The sequence below is a fragment of the Camelus ferus genome, chromosome 17 (genome assembly GCF_009834535.1).
Source record: "Camelus ferus isolate YT-003-E chromosome 17, BCGSAC_Cfer_1.0, whole genome shotgun sequence".
NCBI lineage: Eukaryota > Metazoa > Chordata > Mammalia > Artiodactyla > Camelidae > Camelus > Camelus ferus.
The window spans coordinates 10,126,512-10,136,999 of record NC_045712.1 but is presented as its reverse complement, the minus strand read 5'-3'; the positions used below and the strand labels follow the sequence as shown (position 1 = coordinate 10,136,999).

Genomic DNA, 10,488 nt, shown 5'->3' with positions numbered 1-10,488 from the left:
TGTTTTGAGCTGTCAGCTCTCAGGCCCCTCTGGGAATTGCCCTCCCTTAGAGAGAGCTGCCTACTTCAAGGTTACGCTGCTTACTCAAGGGCAGCCCATCCCAAATGATGGGGATGAGTCTAGGGGGAAACCCAGCCCTCTTATTCCAACTGGGGACAACTCTCAAGTTTCAGAGCTACCCGAGAGGTCAGCTGAGCCCTCTGTTGAGCATGAAGTGTAATCCAATGGCTCCTTCTGTTCAATCCAACTTCTTTTTAGTCCTTTCCACAGCATTGATCCTCAGAGCACTGTCTAGTAAACTTCCTGCTTGTTAATCTGTTTCTGGGTTTGCTTCCCAAGGAACTAAAAATCTGCACCAGTGTTTATGTTGTTCGCTGGTAGGACTGCTTTTCCTGGTCCCTGTGATCCAGTGGGTTATGTGACCAGCTCTGACCAACGACTTGAGAGAAGTGACATGAGCTACTTAGAGGCCAAGCATTTAACTGCCAGTGCAAAGTTCTGAAGAGCTCTTCACTCTCTATCGTGGCAACTGGCAATGTTCAGGAATATTCTGTGAGCCTGAGTGACAGTGATGTGCAGAGCTTACAGCCAACCTGTGGTTGGACAGGTAGTTTGAGCCAAAAATAAACCTTTATTTCTTCAGGCCATTAGGATCCTCGGGCTGTTTGTTGCCATGGCAAAACTGATCTTATCCTGACTAATATACCTACATCCCTAAAACAGCCTCCTAACTGCCCCTCCTTTCCTGCCTCCACTATGCCTGCTCTTCTGAATCTATCAGCCTCATTGCTGCCAGGGATGGTTCTAAATCACCTTGTCCCCAAAGTTCTGAAGGAAAACATCAAATCCTAATCTTAAAAGATTTTCCAAGTTCGGATGTTAGTCTCAATCAAAATCTGTCTGTCTCTGACTTTGTCTCTTTCTTTCCTCATCAGCCTTAAAAAAAAAAACTCTTCATAACCACCCCAAAGTCTTGTTTCCCCACACCTGAAATGCCCTTCTGCTTTTCTTTTCTTTTTTTTTTTCCCAATTGAAGTTTAGTTGATTTCCAATGTTGTGTTAGTTTCTGGGGTACAGCATAGTGATTCAGTCATACATATATGTGTCTGTGTGTGTATATATACATATATATATTCTTTTTCATTATAGGTTATTACAAGCTATTGAATGTAGTTCCCTGTGCTCTACAGTAGGACCTTGTTGTTTATCTATTTTACATACACTAGTTTGTATCTGCTAATCCCAAACTCCTAATTCATCCCTCCTGCTTCTGCCTTTCTTTATCTGTCTCACTCTCACTTGTTTTTCCGATCTCAGCTTGCAAGTCACCTCCTCTAGGAAGCTTCCTTGCTTTACTCCTGTCTGATTGAAACTCCCTCCACCGTGCACCACCATGCACCACGAGGACGTGGGCAAAGCCCTTCCACAGAGTTTCATTTCCATAACTGTCTCTCCTTCTTGACAAGAGATTCCTTGAGGGCAGGAAATAATCCACTTGACTTTGCATTGCTAACACCCCATCACGGTAACTGACTAGGACATGGTAAGCACCTGATCATTATTTGAGGTATGAATAAACAGACAAGTGAATGAATCATCTCTAAATCCAATCACATTCTACAATGAAGGACCTAGTAAAGGTAAACTGAACACTTATCCTGAATATTTGCTTATTAATTTCCTAGGGACTAGGTTTTCTATGAGAAAATTCTTCCATATACCTTCAAGTTCTATTTTTCTATGACTGAACTCTAAACTTTTCTTCCTCCAGCAGTCTCTGTCCAATACATTGTTTTTTTGTAGGCCAGGGATTGGCAAACTTTCTCTGTAAAGGGCCTGATAGTAAATATTTTCGGCTTTGTGACCAATACAGTCTTTGTGTCAACTGTTCAGCACTAAGTAGTTAAGTCAGACAACTATTCAATTCTGCCATTGTTGTTCGAAAGCAGCCATGGACAACATGTAAATGAATGTGTGCCAATAAAACTTTATTTACAAAAACAGGACATGGGCAGTTTTCTCCTGCAGCTTGTAATATGTCAACCACCATTTTAGTCTATATAATTCAGGGGGCTATGGACAGTGGGGGCAAGCAAAGGACATATGGTTTGACATGCACAGGTCACTGAATGCTCAAATGGAGGTTTGCCCTCTGGAGAACTTGGTCTTTCTTAACCAATGGTGGGGGAAGGGGATGAAAAGTTCAGGTGTTACCAATTTATGGATCATTAGAGTTTTAGCTATAAAGAGATTACCTCCTTAGAGATCCTACTGCTAGCTGCCTGTCACCTCCTAGATTTTTCATACGGGCCTTGAAAAAAATGTGGGTCTACTGCGTGGAACACAAGTCCAGATACCTGAGATCCACCCCACATTCGCTGCTGTGGGAAAGTCCACAGTCTTTCTTACTGAACACCTTCCAGTGTAAAGATGGGAATTCAGTTTCCAGAGAACCAGCCTCCCTTATAAAAACAATATTAATATCCTGAGCTACCCTTTATCAAGTACCTTCTATGGGTGTGGTGTTAAGTCTTTTGCGTAACCAAGAGCTAGCATTTATGGAGTATTTGCTTATCCCACATTGGGTGCTCAGTGTTATATACATTATCTCGTGAATTTTTCATACTTCCCGTAATGCCAGTACTACAGTTCTCTTCTCTTACCCAGAAGGGAATGAGGCTCAGGGAGAAAAAGCAATTTGCTCCAGGTCAAATTTGCTCAAATCTGAGCCTACAGCTACCTGCCCCTGGGGAGCTGACCCAGCCTCTTCCGGTCAACTTACGTATCCCAGATTCTGTCCAAGTTGCCTCCTCCTGGAGGCGATGACTCCATTCAGGGTTTGCAAGAAATTCTACCTTTGAGACATTTGAGATGAAGGGAAAACTTAATCCCAAGAAGCAAACAGAGGGCTTTGTTAGAACATGTCACACTTAATAAAAAGCAAAGGGTGTTGATTCTTTTTCAACAACATTCTCCCGTCATTTTTCACCTCAGTAATTTGTGAAGTCTAATTAATTGCGATCATACAACCCATCCGGGCAAGACAGAAGCAGGAGAGATATACGGCAGGTGAATCAGCTTTTACTATTCAGCCCCAAACTGAAGGTGCATGTCCTATGTCTGCTACTCCAACCAAATTCAAACCTTCCCTCATCAAGTAAGTCTTTGTTGAAAGGCAGCTTCAGCGCAGCTGCAATCTGCTTTTTATTTACTCGCATGACTACAGAAATGCCTTATAGCTACTATCTTAATTATTCATGGTTTCTGGCAAATTAAGTCTCTTGCCTCGCCAACATCGAGAAGTGGAGGAAGTGTTCAATTCCAAAGAAATTATGCCTTCTCGGCTGTGCCGGCCAGGCAATAATAATGTTGTTGCCAAGTACCTTATGAATAGGTGCAGTTCTTATTTCACTTATAGTATATGAATAAACAAAACACCCCAGGGGGACTGCCAGGTATTTTGTGTAATGGATACCTCCCGCCCCACCCTTGTTGCTCTCCAGAGTGATTGAGTCCTGAATTTTCTTACCAACAAGACTATTCAGACCAGAAGCAAGAAAAGCAACACTCTTTTATCACGAGGACAATGAAAAGTTGGGTTCAGTGAAATATGTAACCTTATGGTGTTTCTAGTTCATAGGCCAGAAACTTGAGCCGTACAAGGGAATCTTCCCCTCCATACTTTAGAATTCACAATTATGGCAGAGAAATAGAGGGTATTCTCATGAGGGCCCCCATGAACCCCATTCACTCAAATAAATTACTATCGCAAAATGCTTACAAATATCTCTGTGCATCAATCTTTGTCTGTACCTCGAAAAATAATCATTTTACTTAAAGAGCTCTAGATGTGAGATTCTAATCATGCAGGTTCAGTGGACACTGCATCCTTCCCTCCTTCTTTGGGAGGGATGTGGTCTGGGTCAGGCTGACCTCATCCCCAGCTTCAGAAATGGGTACACTCCCACCGTGGCCAAGCCAATCAAGTGTAATTCAGGGCTTCTCAACCTTTCTATTCATTATCCCTCCCTTAAGGAGCCTTTTAAGATTTTTGTTTGTTTGTTTGCTAGTTATCCTATCATAAATTCTGATGCCACAGGTATACTGTATATCTGTTTATGTATTGTATGTAGGTCTGTGCTTTACACATAAAGAGAAAGATTTTTTTCCTCCCTCCCATCCCAAAAAAAATGATTTTTGCCTGCTGGGGACCATATTATTCCCTTTGAGAGTGCATGAATTATGATCCCATTCCCTGTGCCAATCAATGCATGGCACTGGAAGTGGGCACAGACCCTAAATTGGCCCATCAGAGTGCAAAATGGGAACTTTTTGGATAGTTGGTAGATATGAGAAATTCTCTTTCTTTTTGGATGGGTTGAAATGTGGAGCTAAGCCCTAGAACTGCCTTGGTCATCTGCTATCATGAGGGAAGAAACCAGCTGAAGATAAAGCCAACACGTGAACAAGACTGGGCTGAAAGAATCATGGGGAACAAGCATAGTGCCCTGATCAAGCCATACCTGAAGGTTATCCCACTGCTAGATATTTTAGTTCTGTCACAAGTACCTTCTATTTATTCTATAGGTTACTTTGGGTTGGAGATTTCCTATAACAATAAAAATATCCCAACTAAGGGAACAGACAACATCTATTAAAGGTTTCCTAAGCTCTCAGCACTGTGCTAAATATCTTACAAATCAATTAATTCTTATATCAACCTCTGTGGTTAGTATTATTATATTTCCCACTTTATAAACAACAAAACTGAAGCATAGTAAGAGTAAAGAACTTACCCATGATCATATATAGACAGAGGTAGGATTTACTCCTTTATCTATTTAACTTGGAGCATAAGGTATTAACCACTTTATTTTACTGCCTTTCAATTCTGGACAATTTAAGTGACTACTTTCTTGGTCAAATCTGAAAGGCATTAAAGAAAATAGGTTTTTTTGTTTGTTTGTTTGTTTGTTTGTTTTTTGCTAACAACTATGTTGTACAATGTAAAAACCTATGGTTTTCTCAAGTTTTAAAATATTCTCCAAAGACACATAAAACTTTACAGATCATCTTCTACTTATAACTCAATACTCATAAAATAGCCATCATTAATTTTAGGCGTTCCTTCTTGTCATTGTGAGATGGTACTGGCTCAGTTACCATCCATCTTACAGAAGAGAAAACCTATAGTTTAGTAGGTTAGTCCTTCAAGTTTCTGTTCTGCTTAAAAATAATTATGGATCAACCTTATAAAGAACTAGTGAGGCCTCAGGTTTCTGGAACCATCATTTTTTGATTGGTCACTAATGGTAGAAAACATAAAACGTTAAGTCCCCTGGATCCTTGGGGAGAGAGGCACGTAGGTTGAATGGCTGGCCACAATACGTGTGTTCTCTTTTTGAAAGTTTCTCAAATGTTAAAAAGTGAAAACAAAACTACATCAGGGTCACTTCTTCTACAGACCAAACTGAACAATGATTTCCTAGCAAACAAAAAGGCTGAGCAGCAGACACACCTCTGGCTCCAAACAGCCAGGTGATCTGTGTAATGTGGCCAGATGAGATATACCCACAGCTCCACCATACCTTCAAACCACCACATGCTGCCCCGGTTCTCAACCTGGCTTTTGGACTCTTTCAAAATTCAAGACATCTCAGATGTGTTATCCAAAGCAGGGGCTAGGAAAGCACAAATGACAGTGTTCCTCACAATTTAACAAGGATGACACGGATGTCAAGGATGACGAGAGGACGCTGATTCTTCAGACGCCCACAGTTTAACCTCAGGTGCTGGTGTTTTAACTTTGCTTGATTGATGGGAGACAATGGCTTCTCAGTATTTGAAGCTTGATCCCATATGGGACTCAACACAATGAGAGAGAAATTACAGTCATATTGAAAACGTGGTCAGAGTACAGAGAATCCAGGTACTGCAACAAAGCTATTCTACATCACAGGAAAGAAAGTGTGATGCTATCTTCCTGCAGTTAACACCAGGTATAATCTTCCGAAATGCACTGTAGATTTTTTTTTTAAACCTCAAAGATATTAACAACTAAAGCACAGAACTTTTAAATCCACAAACATCTGATTTTTAAAAAATGAAGGGGAGCTGCAGCCCCAGAGAGACTGAATAAAGTTGCTGCATTTTTTGCCTGCAGGATGGGACTTCGCAGAGAAATAAAGAGGCTGTGTTGTGTGACAGGGAGTAAATCCAAACGTAAGCATTCCAGCACTCAGCCAAGCCACCCCTCCCTTCCCCAGCCCAGCATCCTCCTGCAAAGTGTTCACAATTTGCTGTCCTTTCTTCCAAAAGCCAGTAGACACAGAATCAGCTTTTCCTGGCTCTGCCTTGCAAGTTGGGGCTGCCTGATGGAAAGCTGAAATAAAACCAAAGGGAAGAATGCAAACCCATTCAGGCCCTTCTGACCGTAAACTGGTGTGAGATCCTTGCTCCTTGAAACGCCTGCCTTCACTCCAATGAAATGAAAAAGAAGGAATCATGTGAATGTCAAAGTTGCTCCCTGCCGACCCTCTGCTGTAAAGCTACAGCTTTTTTAGCTAAGTGCCGGCGGGCAGGTACACCATCTCTCTCTAATAAATGTCTGCAAAGGCAGGGACTAATTCTCAAGGGCCGCCAGATAGAGAAAATTCACAAGCTTTGTCAGTTACCCAGCGCTGCAGAGCATTTGACCCAAGAGTCGAGCAGCCTGCTAAGAGTTTTGAAAGAGAGAGGTGGAGGAAAAAAGAATAAAATCATACAGGTGGAACCAGCTTCCCACGAGCGCCCGGCATCCTGCTAGGGCCCTCGGGCGCTGGGCGCCCCAGCTCACCTGGTACACATCTCGCAGCCCGCACCACGTCCGCAGCACCTGGTGACAAGCCCGCAGCCTCTCCGTGTACCATCTTCGCAGCGTGGACACGGTCAAGTTCCATACGAAGCGGCTGCCGCTGAACAGCAGGTCCTCCACGCCGCACATGAACACCGAAGCCATGCCTCCTTTTCCCTCTGCACCCGAGGGGTGCCTGCTCCCGCAGCTGCAGCCCAGAGAGCCCGATCCCGGCGGCCCCACCGCCTGGGCTCCCGACGCCGGCTTCTGCTGGCCGCCAGGGGTCAAGCCTTCCCCCAAACTGGTCTTTTCACCGTGCGTCCTGGCCGGGCTCCGGCGGCATGCCCCGGGATTGGGCGCCTGCCAGCCAACGGCTGCGGCGGGCACACAGAAGCCCAGTGTCCACCCCGCCCGCTCGCTGGCAGCGCCGAGCAAGCTGCGCTAAGCTCCGCCAGGCGAGCCCTCGGTGCTCCCGGGGCGCGGGAAGCCCGGGCCGGCGAGGACTCCCCCTGGCGCTCCCCGAGCGCGCTGGGCAGCGGGGGGAGTGGAGCAACTCTTTGCAGGCGAACAGGAGAGCTGCATATCAGCGCACTTGCCTTGCACGTCTTGCACACACCACACACGCACGCGCGCGCGCACCAGCCCCAGTCTCCGAATCTGCCTTGGGGAGCACCTCACTTTACAGGATCTCTGCTTGGCATCTTGTTCTGTTCACACTGATAAATATCTCTGGGCGGCACCAAGATGCAGGAGGGAAAAAAAACCTCCAAAGCATCCCTTTGGACCCCACTCCTGGGGGAACAGCCCTGAATGTTTCCTTGGTTGTACTGAAGCCACAAGCTGAAGATACCAGTCTCAAAGCAACAGTGCGTGTGTGACTCACTCCAGCGCCTGCCTTTGCTCCTAACTTGAGGGTCTGGCAGAAAATGAAAACCTGCCTATTGTTGCCTGCCAGAGGGCAGGATCCCGTGCCCCTCGCATTGTGCTAATTCCAATGCAGCAGTCAGTTCGTGAGAAAAACAAAGAGCATTCTTGGTCTCTAGCAAATAGCTTCCAGTTAGTATTTGCTGGGAAACAGGCACTCACAAGAGAATCCTTGGTTTGGTTCTAGAAAATTCAGCCTCTGGACACATGTAGCAGCAACTGCCAGCACAAACCTGCACAGGTAAATTCTCGACTCAAAACCAAAGGAAGCTGTTCCACCACTCCTGAAGTCACCAGATAATTATGTTTTGCTTTGTTTTTTAAGTTCTCCTCCAGGAATTGATATTGCCAGAGGCATTTGGAAAAAGGAGCCTGAGGAGTCCCACATACCACCAGTCCCTACTCCCCTTTGCAATATGTGTGGATTTCAGTCCCAAATAATAGTGTAACATTGCTCACAGCAAAAGCACTGCAGCAAATTTCAGGAGGCTGTTTTCTCCTGAATCCACTGGTAGGACAATTGTCTGTATCTTAATGGTGCTTTCACACCTGGGCTGTTATCTTTGCTATTAAGTGGCAGAAAGGGAAAGGTGCCAAAGCCTTTCTTCTGAAAGACCTCAGAAGGCTTCAGAACAAATCATCAACAAGCAGATCAGCTTTATTTCAGGTTTCAAATGTGCCTTTGGAATCTTAATTCGGGTGAAACTCAACCAGTCAAAGGAATACAAAAATCTGTCCTCAAAGCGCCTGTTGTTTTCAAAGTAACCATAATCAGGAGACTTTCAAATGATGCTTCTTTTCTTACCTTTTACTTCTTTTTATTACTAATAAAATTGCCTAAGAGTTTTTGTTGAATTCGTTAATAGGACCTAAGACCTCATCCAAGATTTGCAAACCTTTCTTCACAGTAAATCTCTATGTGCTTATTAGTATCAGCACCCTGATGATATTTTCCAAGATCACGGTCACAGCGTTCACACAAAATCAGAGTATGCTAGGTCTGAAAGGGTCAAAAGACAATAAACCAAGTCCAGTTTGAAAATCAAACGTCATCCTTCAGATGGAAAACTACTGAACTTCACACCTGGCCCACGAGTACGAGTGAATGACGGTGGTACATTTATTATTATTTTTTTAACGATGCAGTGCGACCGTGTTCTCAGAAATGTCGGGCAGCCAAGGGAATACCAGAATAAGACCTACAACAGGTCAATTATCTGTCTCATGACACCAACCTCTCAGAAGAGATGCTCGAGAAACACTGTGGCCGTTATCTATCCGGGTAGAGGATTAATGTCAGCGGTCGATTCCAACCTCAGCTGTTTTCGTTCAAAGTTTTCAAAGTCGGTGCTTACACTGTTTTCTAGAAAACGGGATGTAGTGTAACAGGGGTTCTCAAAGTGCAGTCTCTGAACTGGCAGCATCAGCATGACCTGGGGACCTGGTAGAGATGCAAGTTCTTGGGCCCCCTCCAGAGTCAGGGTGTGGTCCCTGGTCTGAGTGCTCACTTGGCCTCTGGGGGATTCTGACTCGTGCTAAAGATGGAGAAGCACAGTTGTAGGACATGGTAGTTAGGAGCTAAGTCTCCTAAGAGAGACACACCAGATAAATCCCTGCTCCTTAAGACCTGTGGTACCTCCTGGGGTACCTTGTACAAGCTCCTAAAACCCACAAAGCCTCAGAGTCCTCATCTACAAAATAGGGATAAGGTCGGAATCTACTGCCTAGGATTTGGGGGAAGATTAAGCAAAATATTCTTTATAAAGTGTTTAGTATATGGCTGCCCAAAGGTAAGCACCCAAAGGAAAAAAAAATGGTCACCACCACCAAAATCAGGAAATGTTTCTTTTCTTTTTTTTTTTTTTTGTACCCAGATAAGACAGGATAAGTAAGTGTTTTTCTGTGTATTGGAAGTTAAAGTTGGGGGTGACTTGGCTTTGGAGAGTAGTCCTTTCCCTTTCTCGAAGTCCCTGAAAAAAGCTCTTTGCAGCTAGTTTGTCCCCACCATGTAGCCATCCTCTCCTGGAGACTTGGAGAAGCAGTAGATGCTCCGAGGTGGATACAAGACAAGAAAAGACATCTTGTTCCCACCAGTGTAGACACGGACGCTTCTTCTTATCCAAACAGCTTTCCTCTCCTGCAGAAGGAGAAGTTTGGAGCTCTCGGGCGCAGAGGGATTTTAGACGGAAGGAAAAGCAAGTTCTTCACACCAGGGGCTGACAGTGGGTGGCAACTGAGCCCAGGTGCGGAGGGCTGGGGGGAAGAGCGACCCAAGCGTGGCATCCTTCTTAAAATGAAGTAGCCACGTGGGACAAACCAGACCCCAGACACACACCCTTGAAGCTGGTCTAAAATTTCCTGTGGAAAAGGAGCTAAATCAAGCTGGCTTCAAAATTATCTTGCTTTTTCTTTCTTTTTAATTTAAGAAGAGGATTTTTTTTTTTTCCACTCCAGCATCAGAGTTCCCTGCAATACACTGTAATTTCCTGCAGCTCTCTCTGGAGGCTTAAAAAGATGCTTCAGGTGACAGCATTGCTGATACACCTGGGAGTTCTGCTGCAGACGTGAAAGAGAAATTATCATTATCCCCGAGGCTCCTGTAGGTTCTCTTCTGAGCAATGAGCAGGAGGAGGAGCATAATGCCAGGGAGACAGCACAAAGTGCCAAGCCCTTCTCTAGAAGGAGCTAGCTGGTCCTCTCATAGCAGTTTCCAGCGGTCCCCTCTGCCCATC

The 10,488-nt window shown here is 44.6% G+C and overlaps 1 protein-coding gene across 3 annotated transcripts in view; it reads right to left on the bottom strand.

Annotated features, from left to right (window-relative positions):
- The window catches only part of FRMD4B (FERM domain containing 4B), a 285,243-nt gene that overhangs the window by 160,653 nt on the left and 114,102 nt on the right, over positions 1-10,488 (bottom strand). The window contains exon 1 of one of the 3 annotated variants that reach the window (XM_006192674.3): positions 6,836-7,358. The exons of the other annotated variants lie outside the window; for them this stretch is intronic. Coding sequence (XP_006192736.1) covers positions 6,836-6,997 — 162 coding nt within the window. The 5' untranslated portion in view covers positions 6,998-7,358. Of the gene's footprint in view, positions 1-6,835; positions 7,359-10,488 lie in introns of those variants that run through there. 3 annotated transcript variants of the gene reach the window in all.